Genomic DNA, 18,004 nt, shown 5'->3' on the forward strand with positions numbered 1-18,004 from the left:
GCATTTTGCAGTGAGAAATAAGTATTTGATCCCCTACCAACCATTAAGAGTTCTACTCCTAAAGGCCATGTAGACACTTCTAATCAAGCCATTATCTGCACTAAAGACAGCTGTCTGACATAGTCACCTTTATAATAGACTCCTGTCCACAGACTCAATTAATCAGTCAGACTCTAACCTCTACAACATGGGCAAGACCAAAGAGCTTTATAAGGATGTTAGGGACAAGATCATAGGCCTGCACAAAGCTGGAATGGACTACAAAACCTTAAGTAAGATACTGGGTGAGAATGAGACAACTGTTGATGCAATAGTAAGTAAATGAAAGAAATCTGGGGCACCATGCAAAATCTCATCTTGTGGGGTATCCTTGATCATAAGGAAGATGAGAGATCAGCCTAAAACTACACAAGAGGGAACATGTTAATGATCTCAAGGCAGCTGGGACCACAGTTTCCAAGAAAACCATTGGTAACACGTTACGCCATAATGGTTTAAAATCCTGCAGTGCCCGCAAGGTTCTCCTGCTCAAGAAGGCAACATGTGCAGGCCTATCTGAAGTTTGCCAATGAACAGCTGGATGATTCTGTGAGTGATTGGGAGAAGGTGCTGTGGTCAGATGAGACAGAAATTGAGGTCTTTGGCATTAACTCGACTCGCTGTGTGGGAGGAAGAGAAATGCTGCCTATGACCCAAAGAACACCATCCCCACTGTCAAGCATGGAGCTGGAAACATTATGTTTTGGGGGTGTTTCTCTGCTAAGGGCACAGGACTACTTGGCAACATCAATGGGAGAATGGATGGATCCATGTACTGTAAAATCCTAAGTGACAATCTCCTTCCCTCCGCTAGGACATTAAAAATGGGTCGTGGCTCGGTCTTCCAGCAAGACAATAACCCAAAACATACAGGCAAGGCAACAAAGGAGTGGCTCAAAAAGAAGCACATTAAGGTCATGGAGTGGCCTAGCCAGTCTCCAGACCTTAATCCCATAGAAAACGTATGGAGGGAGTTGAAGCTACGAGTTGGCAAGTGACAGCCTCACAATCTTAATGATTTAGAGACGATCTGCAAAGAGGAGTGGACCAAAATTTCTCCTGACACATACGCAAACCTCATCATCAGCTACAAAAAACGTCTGACTGCTGTGTTTGCCAACAAGGTTTTTTGCCACCAAGTATTAAGTCTTCTTTGCCAGAGGGATCAAATACTTATTTCTCATTGCAAAATGCAAATAAATTTATATACTTTTTACAATATTATTTTTCTGGATTCTATCTCTCAAAGTTAAAATTAACCTACCCTTAAAATAGACTGTTCATGTCTTTGACAGTGGACAAACTTACAAAATCAGTAAAGGATCAAATACTTATTTCCCCCCACTGTAGGTTCTGCACCTATTGCTGAGCAGGAACCTAATCCCTGCCTGACCCTGGCGATAAGCCCTACTTAGAGAATGATGAGGGGTGACACTAGTCGATCACCACTACCACTAAAGACAGCTTGGATAGATGAACAAGAGGAACACCGATCTTGAGCAGACTCAGAGATTTAACAAAGACATCCTCCCGCAACACTAAAGATGAAGATAGCCGACTGCTATAGCTCTAAGCCTCAACAGAGGGAAATTAAAGTGTGACACAGGTCATACAGCCAAAGATTGCTATGGGCCGCTCCTACATTGCAGGTTAATACAAGTGTATTGAGTCACATTGTGGGTACAGCAACCACAACAAGCAATCCGCAAAAAGTCAGACCCTAAAGAGATTGTCATCACAGTGTGACGTAGCAGAGGCACATAGCAATCTACGGCCATGCCACCGTGTCCCAGCCAAAGTTATTGTGTAGTCCCAGCTTTAGGCCACGTTCAGTATTTGGTCAGTATTTTACCTCAGTATTTGTAAGACAAAATCAGGAGTGGAACAATCAGAGGAAAAGTATAATAGAAACCCATCACCACTTCTGTACTTATCACCCGCTCCTGGTTTTGACTTACAAAAACTAATGGAAAATACTGACCAAATACTGAATGTTGCCTTAAAGTGATCATTTTCCTGTTTTCTTTTCTTGTAATTGTTGAGTGTAAACAGCCCTTTAATTGTATTTAATTAGTCTGAGAGCCCAGGAAAGCTCAAGCCCTGCCGACATCAAGTGACAAAATTAACACATTGTCCTAATAACTGGTTCAGCTTCAGATACACCGCAGTGATATTCCTCCGCGGGTTTATAACATGTCAGTATTCTGCCAAATGCTTACTACTACTTAGGAAGATGGAATAGTTGTTCAAGAAGGGCCGGTCATCTTAGAAGGGCTCAATCAGATGTCCATTTTTTTTGGTCCGAGTTTCATAAGTTCTCAGATGAGAAAGTAAAAGTTTTTCTAACTCCTCTTATCTAGCAGTCTGTGGAGGGCGCTAGACTTCTATTGCTGATTTTGATCTGAAACTTGGATCAATATCAAACATTTCTCCGCTAGTTTGCTCACAGACTGGGCTGGCAAAAAAAATCAAGCATGTGAACAGCCCGATAGACTAAACTAGATATGAGTTCTAACCATGAAAAACACAGAAAGACGCCTGAATGAGCCCGAACTAAGAGACAATTCTTTGCCATGATTTGGGTTTTCCAAGCTCCGGCACTAGTGATGAGTGAACGTGCTTGGATAAGGTGATATCCGAGGATACTCATGTGCTAACGGAGTCTCTTCAGCATGCTCGAATGATATGTTCGAGTCCCCACGGCTGCGTGTTTCGCTGCTGTTTGACAATCGCAACACATGCAAGGATTCCCTGTTTATAATCCCTGCATGTGTTGCAGCTGTCGAACAGCCGCGAAACACGCAGCTGCGGGGACTCGAGCATATTATTGGAGCACGCTGAAGAGACTCCGTTAGCACACGAGCATCCTCAGTTATCACCTTATCCGAGCATGTTCACTCATCACTATCCGGGACACAATAATGAAATCATACTAAACCAATCTATCTACCTCTACAAAACCATATATAATGTATGACATAAATACGTCACAGAATGTCATAATTAGGCATTGTAGAAGCTTTCTCTGCCTCATTTAGGATGTCCCAGATCCATGTGCATGGAAACACCACAGAGGCCAGATATTGGCACGTCATCAGTAGAGTTAAGCGAATTTTTGAAAATTCAGTTCCATTTATGATCGGCGACAAATATGGTTTTTGTAATATTCGCTGAACACAGCTGAACGTCATTGGAGTCAATGGGAGTAGAAATGACCGAATATGCTCGGAGTCGATCATCAAACATAAATTTGGCACGAATATGGCACCAATCTGGCACGAATATGGCAAATTCAGATTCGGCGACCGATTCCGGACATATTCGCTCAACTCTAGTCATCAGTTCAAAAAAGTAAGACAGATGAAAACCACCGGAACGGTGACGCGGAAACAACAGGGAATTAGCAATTGAATATAAATAATACTTTTAACAACATTTTCTGCTTTTAAATTCTAAATACCCTTGTAATTTGTTTTGTGGTGGTGCTGTGTGGGGGAAGTGAATGCTCAGCTTTTTGATAGGGGTCCTCACAGCAGAACAATTTGGATTGAGTTTATTATAATCTGAATTTTAAATCCCTTGCTTGGGCCATTCCTGATATGTGTATCCTCTATTTGTGAGCATCTTCAATATTTGTTTATTTTTCATTGTTTTCAATTATTCTGTTACAAAGTTTCAAAGACTTATAAAATGTATTCTTTATCATTCAGCCAATGATTATTAGTAAAATCCACGTACTGCTTATAATGCAATATATAAAACTTACCAGTGTCATCAGTGACTTTGATCGTTTTTGGCATGGATGGTAAAGAAATCTTCTTGTGACCCAAAATACAAGACACCTTAGACGGGACCAAAGTGGAGCTAATAGTGGTAGATGAAAGACTCCCTGGAGCCACATCACGTAATGCACAATAACTGTGGAGCTGTATTAGTTTGTCCATTTCCGTTTCCAAAATTTCTAAGAAAAACATAAAGAAAAATTCAAGTCACACTTTTTTTTAAAATCAAAATTAGATGTCATAAATGCAACATCCATCATGTGCTGACAGCCAGAGTGTTAGGATTCTGAGTTCTGCCATACCTCTGCAGAGATCCAGATCCTCACATTTATCTCCAGAGGCTAAGTCCTTTAGACCACCGTCTGAGCATGCTCACGGGACGAGCTCCTATTGGAGTTCGGGAGTCAGGTGCTCAGGTCCTGCTCTGAATTCTATTGGCTCCTCTGGGAGTTCTGGAGATTTCCAGTAGGTCCCGTACGCTATAAAAAGCGCGCATGGCTGTATGCGCTAGTACGTATAGTCATACTTGCTGCTGTATGTTTGCTGATGGATGCATGGACTGGTGAATGACTCATTTGAAACCCCCATTCCTTGGTTATTACGAATGTGTGTGTGGTTGAGTTAGAGACAGTATTAGCGCCAGCGCGCCATTGCTCCAGCGCTCAGCAGCTTAGCGTCTACATCTCGCCTGCCTCTTTGCGGTGTGTTATATGCGGCTCAGTTGTTGCCGCGCAGCAGTATTGATTTTTTTTCATGGACCGAATCCATGTATGAAAAAAAAAAGTAGTATGTACTAATTTCATTCAGATTCACCCTTTGAAGTCTATGGGTGTGCAGAAATAAACAGATCCCATATGAAGCCACAGTAAAACATCCATTTTTTTATGGATACATTGCAATTCTTTAACATTGGAAACTGTACATGGTCCTATAAATGGTTAATAGCTGCTGCTGTAAAAACGTATTGCACACGGATGGCACGTAAGAAAAAAATTGTCGGAGTTTTCTCACGTAAACCCGGTTTCAGGTTGAGGAGGCACATAGCGCTCGGTACACGAGTAGCAGGCATACGAGCTGCGTCTGACAAGTTGCTTCCTAAATGTTGCCCTGGCTTTCCGCTGCAACACTAGGAAAGATTTAGTAAAGGCTTCCTTACTTTTAATGGCAACATGGTTTCTGCAATTCTATGCAAACAAAAATTAAAGGGACTATGGCAGCAGGTTTTTGCTACCTTATCTGAGAGCAGCATAATATAGGCAAAGAGAAGCTGAATCCAACGATGTATCACTTAGATTACTGGGTGCAGCTGTTCTGAAACATTCAGAGTTTTTAGATTTAGAATGAAGGAGAGCTGAGAAAGCTAACACCGCCCACACCAGGCTCTCTCTATAGACAATGAGCTGCTTATCACAGGGGGAGGGGGCGTTGCCAGACTAATGTAGTCCAGCATTATTAATCTTGTAGTGATAAATGTTTCACAGTTAGTAAACTACAGCACGCACTTTGACAAGTGACACATCCTTGAATTCTGTGTTTCAGCCTCTATCTCCAGCTGTCTTGAGATTAAATAGCAAAAACCTGCTGACAGATTCCCTTTAATTTCTACTGATGCAGCAGAAAGCCAATGCAACATTGAGAAAGCAGCTTTTCAGGGGCCCAAGAGGTAAAGGAGGCCCACTTCTACCTCTGTAAAAGGTCACAGAAACGGTTTATGCCCTAAACACATCCCGGTTCTGAATGTCTTACTTTGAAAAATAATGTTATGTACTTAATGCTGTTATATGTATATTATTGTTCAGGGAAATCATAGTAATTAAGTTAGCCCACTAGTGGGGGCATTTTAGCACACTTAGTTTAGGATAGGCAACTGATAACTTAGGAGGGGCCAACTGTGGGTAAGCCAACAAGTTCGCAGCATTTTAGGCAGTAGGACCAGGGAGCCCAGACAGTCCAATAGGGCCTTAGAGCCCGGGCCACACAGTGGACCACATAACGTTCAAGCTAGGAGCTCAGTCGTTCAGGGCTTGGGACCCGAAGGCCCCAGCAGCAGAGGAATGCAGGGCAGCACCAAGATGTGGCAGCTGACTACATGGGCTGATGTCCTTATGTCTGGGGTGAAATGGACAGGGAAACTCCTGAAGGTAGTTAAGCTGGACAGAAGGAACACTGCGGTAGCGGACAAGTCGGTATGACCTGGGAGCATTCTAGAAGTGGGGAAAACCACAGGAATAGACAAAGATGCGTACTGTGATGTTCCCTGTGATGTTGCTGTAACTGAGCTGGACCTACTGCAAATTGATTCAAGTAAAATTGTTTTTTACAAGTTTAAACTGGACTCTGTCTCTCTTTGAATGATACTGACAGGAGTGAACCCACCACAGATCAGAGGAGACCCTGGTGGTTCAGAAGGCATTAAAGACGATACGTTGCAAAGGGGACATTGTATGCATGTGACGGGAGACCAGGGCGTGATTGAGCAATCTATGTCAGCCACGACTATGGCCCTAGCACCCCTCACACCTCCAAGGCAGGTGTAATTGTATGTTGGACTGCGAAGGGCCCATATGTTGTTCTTGCACCTGGGCCTCTTCTGTCTGCGTCCGATTCTGCTATAATATGGGACAAATGATTCAGCAAATCCTTTATAACGTCTCACTTTCTTCAGTATGGTCGTATATTACACAATACTTACTGAAATACTGTAATTTCTCCTGACATGTGGGTTTCTCAAATCCAAGCTTCTTCTCCATTGATGATATGTCACAACCCAGATTGTTCACCAAATCCTCAGCGGCCGATGTTATTAGTAAAAGTTCTCTACTCATTTCGCTGTATTTAATTTTATATTTTTCTGTTGTTTCAGAAATGTTCTGCAATTTTTCCTGCAAGAATTTCACATAAGAAGAAGAGATATGAGTCGGTTTATCAATAGAAATGAGCTTCCTAACATGAGTCACAAATCCCTGGATTTTAGAACAGCAGGAAGAGTTTTTCACATGTTGTCATTGTCTGAACCACTCCCAAGAAAGAAAGCAGTATTGCGGTTTGTTAAGACTGTTGAGACTTTTTTTTTTTACCTTTGGTTGATATATTTTTACTTCTATGTATACAAGAAGGTAAAGACATCCAATATAAATCCAAAATGAAGAGGATTTAGATGCTAATTAATACATGTGCAACAAAGATAATATTTCTAAATGCAAATACCATTATCATCATGCAAAAAAAGGAACATTCAAAAGGAAGCATCTGTCAGCACAAAATGACTGTTCAAACCAAGCACAGATGCTTAGTGCAATATTGTGATTTCATTTTTATACTTGGATTTTTGGGTGATTTGGAATCCAGCCTTCAGATGCTCGATGAGTTTACGTCCAGTGATCACTGAAAAGTCACTTTGTTCTAAACAAATGACACAATTAAAATCAGTAATGATTTTAAACTAGAATCTGAAGAGTGATTTAATGGTTATGTATGTGTTGTATACAGTAATATGAGTGACCATGGGGCAAACTAGTCATACACAATATGGTGACCGATACCACATACCATATGCTATGCATCGTTCAAGTAAATGCAGTCCTTGCCATCTAGAAAAAGGAATCTGTCAGCAGGCTTTTGCTATGTGTCATTTATTGGGCTGTGTGCTTTTGTTTTCATACAATGAAGGTATCATCATCAGGAGATTATCAATGCCTGGACTACAGTGCACGCGAGCCCTGGTCTGACCACTACCCCTTCTCTGATAAGTAGCTCATTGTCAATAGTCAATGTACACAGAAAGCTGTGGTGTGGGCAGGGGGCAGCTTTCTGAGCTCTGCAATATGCTTCATCTAAGAACTCTGATTGTTTACTGCATGCAGCAGTTGCAACACACAGTGATACAAAGATGAGGTAGCAAAAATCTGCTGACAGATTCCATTTAACCTTGTAATCTAATCTGGAAATACATAATTCAATAGGGCTTGGGAGAAACCTTGGAAGAAAAACTTCACCTATGAAATTATTCCGCTAATACAATTTGAAGATGGCACCTTTTTCTGGGCTAATGGAATATGTCAGCAGTTTTTTTTTCTATTTAATCTGAGAGCATCATGATGTGGGGGCTGAGACACTGATTCCAAGGATGTGTCACTTAGCTGTGTGCTGTAGTTTCGATACAATCAGTATTTTATCAGGAGGAGATTATCATTAGATGACTAGTTGTCATGTGCTATTAAAACCCATCCAAAGAGCGGTCTGTGACAGACAAGCCACAATATCTGTTCCTTCTGAAAAAACAAAGCATGATCCCGTCATATATTGAAATATCGGCATATCCATACCGTTCCATACTGACCCTGAGCAGTCTAGCAGTCTAGTTGGAGGGAAGAGACCCCAATAATCCTCCATAATAACAATCTCTTACCTCTAGTTCCTTCTGCCTGACGAGTTGCTCATCCAACAGGTTTTCGTTGCAAGACTCCAAATTTAAAATTTCATCCTAGATGAACAATAAAAACAAGAAGAATGAGTAGATATTCACACAATGGCAGGAAGAGTCATAGAATGGTAGAGTTGGAAGGGACCTCCTGGGTCATCGTGTCCAACCCCCTGCTCAATGCAAGACTCACTAAACCATCTCAGACAGATGTCTGTCCAGCCTCTGTTTGAAGACTTCCATTGAAGGAGAACACACCACCTCTCGTGGCAGCCTGTTCCACTCATTGATCACCCTCATACACAAAAACAAAGTGAAAAACCCCCAATAGTGTTCCTGAAAGAGGTGACACTGGTCAGACAACTCTCACCTCAGAAGATTTGATGTCTTGTTTAATCTCTTCCACTTCATTATTCAGTTCGTTGACGTATGTAAAAAGTGAGTACATTTTCATGTCGTTCAGCATATATCGTTTTGCCATCTTGTCGAGGTCTACATCCTGTTGTCCAAATATATGTCTTAGCCTCTCACAGATGGAGTTGTAGTTGTCAATGATTCCCTGGTTGTGCTTTTTCACTTCTTCAAGTCTTTTTCCTACAAAAAGATGTACAGTTAATTACTGAGCCAAGGCCTAGCATTGTATTGGCCTATTGGTCATTTTCAGTATTTTTCTCAATATTTTTCAGGCCTGTCTGAGATCTCTACTTGTAGAGTGGAGTTATAGGATCTACCAGAGGGGCACAGCAGCTGATATTTTATGCACTCTTAGTTTGGCTGGCCCTATAAAAGTAACCGCAGCGTCAGTTGTCCCATAATTACAACTTATCACCTATTCCGTTGCTTTATGAGGCAGCGATGCACTGCTGTTCTCATGATCATGTGGGCAGATGATAATCAGTGATTTGGAGACAACATTTTATAGGTTCTTCTTTTGGAATATAAAAATGTAAATAACCAAAGAAGATTTCATTAAAAATACATTCCGAATTACCTCTAAAAAGCAAATCACACTCATTTTATCATACTCATTTTTAGAATTAAAATGGGCGCTGTTTTGTTATAATGAAAGAAACTTGTCCTAGAATGTTAAAAAAAAAACTAGCCCTGGATAAAAAGCGCTTTCTGATTGCAAGTGTTGATGAGATAGCTCTGCAAGGAAGGACTGAGACATTTTTTTCTTGCACAAAGAACTGTCTCTCTACAAATGTCATAGGTGCGAATGGTTCCTTAAATACTCAAAGAGAAAGAAACGTGTAGGGCGCAACGAGGGAGAGTGCAGGGCTTTTTATCCAGGGCTTGACGTGGACTGCCTTTATCTGGGCGGGAGCTTTATGGGAATGGGATGTCAGATCACATTAGCCCAATATAAGAATCTATAGGGTGATTCTCTCTTTTTTTGTCTGAACCTTATTGACCAAAACAAAGAACCAAAGTGTCCTGGCTCCTGTCCATACTTGGCGTACCATCTGTATGGGTGAGAACGTTCCTTTGTCTAGATCTCTATATACACAATGAGTTACAGTATATGATGATGAAGGGATGTTTCACTGTCTAAGAACGTTAACCACATTGAAAATAGTTGACCACTGTCTCTATTGTTATTATATTCATGTTAGGACTGTTAGACCACAGTCTTATTTACCTTATATGATGGCTCATTACAGCTTATGAGTTTATGATCAATGAATTTGTTTGGTGTCCTACCTGGATCACTGTCCGGGAATCTCATGATACAATATGATCAAGGCCACATGGGTCATTGAATGGGTCACTATCCTCTTAGTAGATTGATTCCAGGTGTGATTTTGTTCATTTCATATCTCGGGATTGGACTTTCATGACCTGTTTTCTGACCCTATGTTTCTATCAGCGTTTGATTATAAGATTAGACACTTTTGTATTCACCTTGTTTGAGATAGTATTTTGTTTATAGGCAGCATTTTTGTATTTTAAACAATTTAGTAAAAGTTATATTTTATTCTACCTCTCACTACCTCATGACCTCACGCTGTCTTCATATTTGACCGTGAGTTGCAGTGTTAGGCCGGGGTCAGACTAGCGTATGGCATCCGATGCGATATGCTAATGACCCTCGGCTCCTGCTCTGCTGCGAGCGGGATCCGAGTGTCATGCTACTGTGCTCCGAGGCTCTCGCACAGAGAGGATAGGAGCACAGCTGCGGAGGAGGCGGAGAAATGAATTTCTCCATCTCCTCCATTGCCGGGGTCAGTGTATATTGCACAACACTCAGATGATAACCGAGTGATGTGCGCTGTGTGACTCGCACCCACAGGCTTATATGGGTGCGAGTGCGCCGAGACTCGGCCGAGTGTTGGTGACGAACGCAGCATGCGGTGATTTCTCTCCCCCCTTGAATACGGCCAAGAAAAAAAGCGCTGATGTGAGCGGCCCCACAGATGAAGACTGGTTCGAGTACTATGCAATGTTTTATCGCACAGCACTCGTCCGTATTCATCTCTAGTGTGACCCCGGCTTTATGGTGGTATGCACTCCACCTTTTTTGCGGTGTTCTGTCAGGTTTTTATATAAATCAATCAAACAAACATATGACGGACTATGCCTAACTTTACCTTGTCTCATTTTTTGCAGCTCCCTTTCCTTTGAAGAGCGATCAAACAATTTTGCTTCATTAAATTGCTGTTGCTTCTTCAGATGGTCGAGATATCTGTTAAGTTCTTCAATCTTTATATCATATTTTTTAGACTCTTTTTCTGCTGCGTCTTTAATGGTCAGGACATCTGTCTGGATATCAGTTCTATAAGATTATGGCATAACACTTATTAGTTTGATAATTTAGTCCCACAAGTGCTGCGATTATAGTGATGGTGAAGTTCAGAAATACAAAGTTGAAAGGGGATCAAGATTACTAGTGCTGTTCACCTGGGAAAATAGCCCAGACTTGGTGGCTAACTTTCCCGTTCTCAAAGGTTTTGCACAGTGGTGCACACGCTAGGTTGAAGGCTTCATGACCATGGAGTCTGCGCTAGTCTGCAAAACCCATGGGCACAGAAAAGCTTCCAATGGAGTCCAGGCTATTTTTCAAGGCTATCAGTGCAAGTAACGTTATTCCCCTTTCCACTATCCATTCAATTATTCATCGTATCAACATGGACAAATCCGAATTAGACCCAGAGCAGTGGTCTCCATACGGTGTAAGGCCCCCTTCACTTGTCTACTTAAACAAACATAGCAAGAGACAATCCGTTTTTACTTTCTGGGTGGTTTTCTGTTGGCCATGTGTACTTGTGTGCCATCCATGTGCCATCCATGTGTACTTGTGTACCATCCGTGTCCTGTCCGTATGCCATCTGTGTGACATGTACCGGAATAAAATGCATTCTGGAAATTATTGTGTTTTATGTGTTAAAAATGTGTAAAGATAATAGATAGATACTAAATAGATAAACAGATAGATAAACAGATAAATAGATTGATAGAAAAATATATATATATCCATCAGATATATAATTTCACAATCCCACAACAAATTATCAAATTGAATCCTTTAGGGCTTTGCATATGGAGTTCATTGTCCAGTTTTGTATCAACCTAATAAATAAATAAAAACAACGTGGGGTCCCCCCATTTTTGATAGCCAGCAAATGTAAAGCAGACAGCAAAGAGCTTTTGTTATCAGGATGGAAAGGTCCATAGTTATTGGTCTCTCCTCAGTCTAAAAATATCAGCCACAACCGCCCCAAAAGTGGAGCATCACATGAGATGCCCTATTTCTGGCGGTTCGCCTTGACTCTTCCCGATGCCCTGGTGCATTGGAAATTGGGCTAATGGTGCTTGGGGTTGTTGTCAGGTGAGATTTGTCCAAAAACACACCTGACATGAAAACATGGTGCTGGTAATGGAGAGGTGTCTATCATACACCCCCATTACTGACCCAGGAAAAAAGGAAACACACACAAAAAAATTCTTTATGGCAATAAACACTCCGAGACATTTTCCCTGGTTCAACACTTTAAAAAAAATGTTCCCATGCAAGTCCGACGTAGTCCAAGCGAGTCCAATGAAGTCCAGTGAATCCTCCATACAAACCTATGTATCCTCGTTCTGACGCTCCATAGGCTTTGCAAACGTCCACTTCTACGTACGCAGTGTTGTGCGAGACCCGGTGATTCTGAAGAGTGGTGATGTCAGTAACATTCTCCTGTGAGGGTGAATGAGTGACAGTGTCTCTGTTTTATTTCTCTGTGTTTTGTGTATATGTTCTTTTCAGGTTTCTCTTCGCTGAACTATGTCTGATTTGGTGAACTACGTTGCACCGCGTGGGATTTTTAAAAAAATGTAATAAAATGGTGAACCAGGGAAAGTGTCGGAGTGTTTATTTAAATAAAGTATTTATTTTTTGTTTATTTTTTTTCCTGGGTTAGTAATGGGGGTGTCTGATAGACAACTCTCCATTACTAACACCAGGGCTTGATGTCAGCTGTGTTTTTGGACAATTCACAGCTGATATCAACCCCAAGCCCCATTACCCTGATTGCCACCAGAGAATCAGGAAGAGCCAAGACGAAGGGGAAACGCCAAAATTGGAGTATCTCATGTGATGCGCCACTTCTGGGGTGGATGTGTGACAGTATTTTTAGGCAGGGAAGGAATCAAGAATCATGGACGTTCCCAGCCTGAAAATATCAGCTCAAAGCTGACTGCTTTACCTTTGCGGATTACAAAAAATGGGGATGACCCAAAGTGTTTTTTTTTTTTCATTTATTTACTTACTTATTAGGCTAATACAAAGCTGTACAATAAACACTACATGCAAGGCACTAAAGGGTGCAATTTTATAATGTGTCATGGGGTTGTGGAATTATACATATGACGGATATCTATCTATTATTTTTGCACATCTTTAACACATAAAAAACAGTAATTTCAATTCTGCATTCTATTCCAGTACATGTCACATGGACCCATAGACTTTTATTGGTCTATGTCATCTGAGCTGCCAGTACAAAATGGACATGTCTGCATGTGCGTAACACAGATGTGAGCAGCCACATAGGTTATAATGGGTACATGTGGATACGTGTCTCCGGTAAGTATGAAAATGGATGCCACACGTACCGGAAACACATACATGTGAAGGGGGCCTTAGAGAAACTCCAGCTCAGGATAACTCTTATAAAGACAGTGTTACGAATAACAATTCTTTTTAAGATCTTACACATGAGCTCGCGCTATGTGTCTTTTGTCTTTTCTATTTTCCATCATGGGCACTGTGAGACACCAGGCCACCCGCCCTGCTGGTGCATTGTCGCTGTGATGGTGGTTAGCGCACAACTCCGCTCCTTTAAGGCGATAAAACTTAGTACTCACTAAGGGTCGCCGTGACGTGGCAGTGGGCGCCATACAGTCTGATCAGCATGTTAAGCTAAGAACCTAGCGGCATTAGATCAATGTATGATTTTTTGGAGGTGCTGTCCATGCTCTTTTCTTTAGCAGATACAGGTCACTTACTTTTCATTATGCATGGACGTGATCTTCTCTTGCATTTTCTCGGTGAGGGCCTTCTGATGGGTAATCTTCTGGTGCATTTTATCAATCAGGTACTGATATTTTGCTTTCTTGAAGCGCAGATGGTTAATACTCTCCTTGAGTTTTTCATTTTCAGTTTTGATCACATTAAAACTTTGAGTAACCTGTGTTAAGATACATCACAATATTCTAATTGATTGTTCACACTTTATGAATAACCAAAAGTTTGGTCTCAAAAGTAAGGTTTTCCCCATATATCGTTGAGTTTGCTGGCCTTAAACTCTATCCGCATTTCTTAATTTGCTTCTGTTAGAGGAGCTTTCCAGATACATCACATACATTGTACACCTCTGACAACAGCATCAAACATATGGCATATAGTGCAATACATAAGCCTTTAGCTCCCATTGTAAAAAATGGTATACTGTGCAGTGTCCATTTTTCTGCCATGTTCCTAGATGTGGGATAGCGGAATCTGGTACTCTTTTCCGTATGGACTTGTAATGTGACTTCATTGAAATAGCGTTAACATAGCTTTAACAATTAATACATAACACTGGGTGACATGGAAAGAAATTGCCACAGCACATGCGACATACATCATAAATGTGATTTCTTTTCCGAGGAGATACTGGATGGCCTGACACCAATGGACAGCACCAGAATAAATACTAAGTCACAGAGCTTCAACTCAGGGTTGACTAATGTCATGGTGCTGTCAGCTCTACTCATTTCTGTTCCCCGGGAACCGTCCCAGCAGGAACTAAACCATAACTCAATAATGAAGGGTCAACATATCTATGTAATGCTATCTCCATTAACCAAGGCCATCCTCGACCTCTTCATCTCCTGCTGCTATGACATGATATTAAACAACCAAAGACCATCACATTACCGCAAGAATTTATATGATAGCAGAAGAAAAGGGGCATAACATAAGGACTGATGGTTCACTGTTCCTCGATCCACAAGGTAAGATGAAGATCCACAGTTCTTCCTTTTCTTTTTAAGGTACCTCAGATACCCCCACCCCCTTTCACATAACTTCCTATGCGTTCCTAAACAGAATCCCATCCCAAGCGACCTAAACTCAAACCCCACGCTCCCTAACTTTCTTTTGTGGATATACAAAAATAACTATTAATCCTTTCCTAGCTGAAATAGCTATTAACCTTTTTCTTGCCTCCTCCTTTAAATCCCTGTGATGTCCGGGCCTACACTTTAGCTATGTCCGTTGCAGCCCTATCTAGAGCGTAATATATTTAGACTACATTAAACACTATATTGTTGAGATTCACTCTCTCTGGTAGGCATTAACCATTAGGAGTTAGGTAGCATTCACACAGACAATGAAGTTTTGGTCTCCCTCAGCTACAGTTCACATTTTGGCTTATCATTCACCAGCAGCACACTTGACTCTGCTTCACCCAGCAGACTGAGCCTCCCTCAGGAGACTGACACTCCATGAAGCTACTTCCTTTTTTTAAGCAAAACCCCACAGGCGTATCTAAACAGACACTGCAGAGCTGGGATTTAAACCTGTCCTTCCCAGCAATGCTATATATAGACAAGGGTTGTAGAGGTTATGGGATTGCCAGACAGCGCTTGGTGTAGGCAGAGCAGACCATATGCTGGGAGTACAGTGTGAGAAGAGAAGGGATACATACGTGCTGCAGTTCATTTTCCAGCTGAACAGTACGTCCTTGTGAGGTTTTAGTGTTGGACATTGCCTTTTTCTGTTGTACAATTTCTTCTTCTTTTTCTTTTATCTGTAATAAATTATCGTAAATTAGAGTTAGCATGTCGCATTTGGCCTGTGAATAGGTGATTACTGGTTGTTAAATAAAGGTGACACGTGCCAGAGACATTTGCCAAAGCAACGTGTGTTCATTGGGGAAAGAGGGCACATTCTCTTTTATATTAATGTGCCCTCTCCTTCCACTGTTCATGTAAAGCTTCTTGTAGCCTCCCGTCCATCCATTATAGCCTTACTGCTGCAATGTTTCAGTGTCCAGTATCTGCCCCTAAAAACTCCCTTCCTGCAGAATATGGGCACATTGACGCATGCCGAACGCAGCCGTTAAACGACCGCTGATCAGCTGATGCAGGCCAATTGATCACTTAGCAGCCTGTTTAGACCACACTTCTACATGAACAGAACAATAGTTCGATCGTTCTGTGTACATACAGTATAACATCATTAGAAAAGAAGCACATGTCCTGTTTGCACAGCATGGTATGATGCCCAAAACAATAATTTTACAGTTTACCTAAAATTCATTCTAATTAACAAACGAGTGTTTTGCTCATTCTTTGGGTGATCAGGAGCCTGTTTAGATGGGCCGATAATCAGGTACACTAGTTATACGATCGTTGGCATGCCTCAAAACAGTGTTTTGCTTGCTTGTAATGTGTCGTGTATCTATGTGTGTTACGTATGCTGTGACATGTATAAGTTTGGGCACCCCTGATCAAAATTACTGTTATTGTGAACAATTAAGCAAGTTGGAGATGAAATGATCTCTACAAGGGCTAAAGTTAAAGATGACACATTGTATTTCAGGCAAATATATATATATATATATATATATACACACACACACATTTTTTCATATTTTACATTTTAAGATTACAAAGTGGAAAACGGGCCGATACAAAAGGTTTGGTTCCCTGCATGGCTAGTACCTAGTAGCACCCCCTTTTGCAAGTATCACAGTTGGTAAATGTATTTTGTAGTCAGCCAAGAGTCTTTCAATTCTTGTTTGTGGAATTTTCATCCATTCTTCCTTGGAAAATTCTTCCAGTTCTGTGAGATTCCTGGGTCGTCCTGCATGCACTGCTATTTTGAGGTCTAGCCACAGATTTTGATTGATGTTCAGATCTGGGGACTGTGAGGGCAATTGTAAAACTGTCAGCTTGTGCCTTTTGAGGTAGTCTCTTGTGCCTTTTGATGTGTGTTTAGGATCATTATCCATTGGTAGAGGCCATCCTCTTTTCAACTTGTTTTTTTACAGATGATGTTATGGTCTAGAATTTGTTGAAATTTCATTAAATCCATTTTTCACTCTATCCGTGAAATGTTCCCTGTGCTATTGGCTACAATAAAGTCCCAAAGCATGATTGATCCACCCCATGCTTAATGGCTGGTGAGATGTTATTTTCCTGAATTTCTGTGACTTTTTGTCCACACATACCTTTGATCATTGTGGCCAAAAAGTACTATTTTAACCGGTCCACAGGACTGGTTTCCAAAATGCATCAGGCTTGCTTAGATGTTCTTTTGCATACTTATGTTGAGGACGCAGGAGAGGTTTTCTTCTGATGACTCTTCCATGAAGGCCATATTTGTGCCGGTGTCTCACAAAGGTAGAACAAAGTACCACAACTCCAGATTCTGATATATATTTCAAAGGTCTTTTGCAGTCAAACGGGGATCTGATTTGCCTGATTTGATTTAGCTTGGTCTTCCAGACATTATCTAACCTCCACTATTCCTCTTAACTGCCATTTCTTAAAGGGTATCTGTTACCAGTTTTGTGATATAGTAGCTAAAAATATCGCCCTATTCAGTGTCTGCTATGCATTCCCTACATCCTTACAGAACCCCCTGACTCCCCTTGTACACTCATGAAAACGTTTTTTAATGTCTCCCGCTCTGTATGGTAATCTTCTCAGTCCGGTCCAATGGGCGTGGTTCTGGGACTCTACATCACTCCCATTGGCTGTTGCTCGCTGTCCTACTGCATGGATAACGCCTCTTGCGCCTTGTGTCAACTTGCACCTGCTCAGAAATATTGCGTTTCGCACCTGCATAATACACTTTGCTTAACTGTGGGCAAAGCCGAAAAACAGAAGTGTGCATGCGCTGGCAAATGTAGTTCCTGTTCATGTTATGTTTAATAACATTTTGAACTGAGGAAAGGGCAACTTGAAAACGCTTTGTTATCTTCTTATAGCCTTCTCCTGCTTTGTGGGCCTCCACCATTTTCAGAGTACTAGGCAGCTGCGTAGAAGGACCCATGGCTGCTGATTTTGGCACAAGGTTAGAGGAGGCTGGGTTTGTATAAAGATGGGAAACTTGAATCACCTGCCCTTTCCTAACAAAGATAGCAAACAAGCCATAACCCTAACAAGTTAATTAAGGTCTGAAACCTTGGTCAAAGTTATTTGAGCACACACATCTCCACGGGTGCCTAAACTTTTGCATTTCCCTTTTAAAAGGTAAAAAAATGACAATATTTTTTTTGCCTGAAAT

The 18,004-nt window shown here is 41.3% G+C and overlaps 1 protein-coding gene across 8 annotated transcripts in view; it reads right to left on the reverse strand.

Annotated features, from left to right (window-relative positions):
• The window catches only part of LOC141080387 (uncharacterized), a 382,167-nt gene that overhangs the window by 315,794 nt on the left and 48,369 nt on the right, over positions 1-18,004 (reverse strand). For all 8 annotated transcript variants that reach the window (XM_073565553.1, XM_073565554.1, XM_073565552.1 and 5 more), the window contains 7 exons: positions 15,417-15,518; positions 13,732-13,913; positions 10,833-11,017; positions 8,612-8,835; positions 8,230-8,304; positions 6,514-6,703; positions 3,806-4,000 (listed from right to left, as the gene is read on the reverse strand). In XM_073565553.1, the coding sequence (XP_073421654.1) occupies positions 3,806-4,000; positions 6,514-6,703; positions 8,230-8,304; positions 8,612-8,835; positions 10,833-11,017; positions 13,732-13,913; positions 15,417-15,518 (1,153 nt within the window). The remainder of the gene's footprint in view (positions 1-3,805; positions 4,001-6,513; positions 6,704-8,229; positions 8,305-8,611; positions 8,836-10,832; positions 11,018-13,731; positions 13,914-15,416; positions 15,519-18,004) is intronic.

This window comes from Dendrobates tinctorius, unplaced genomic scaffold (genome assembly GCF_039654945.1).
Source record: "Dendrobates tinctorius isolate UK_male_01 unplaced genomic scaffold, ASM3965494v1 ptg000016l, whole genome shotgun sequence".
Classification (NCBI taxonomy): domain Eukaryota; kingdom Metazoa; phylum Chordata; class Amphibia; order Anura; family Dendrobatidae; genus Dendrobates; species Dendrobates tinctorius.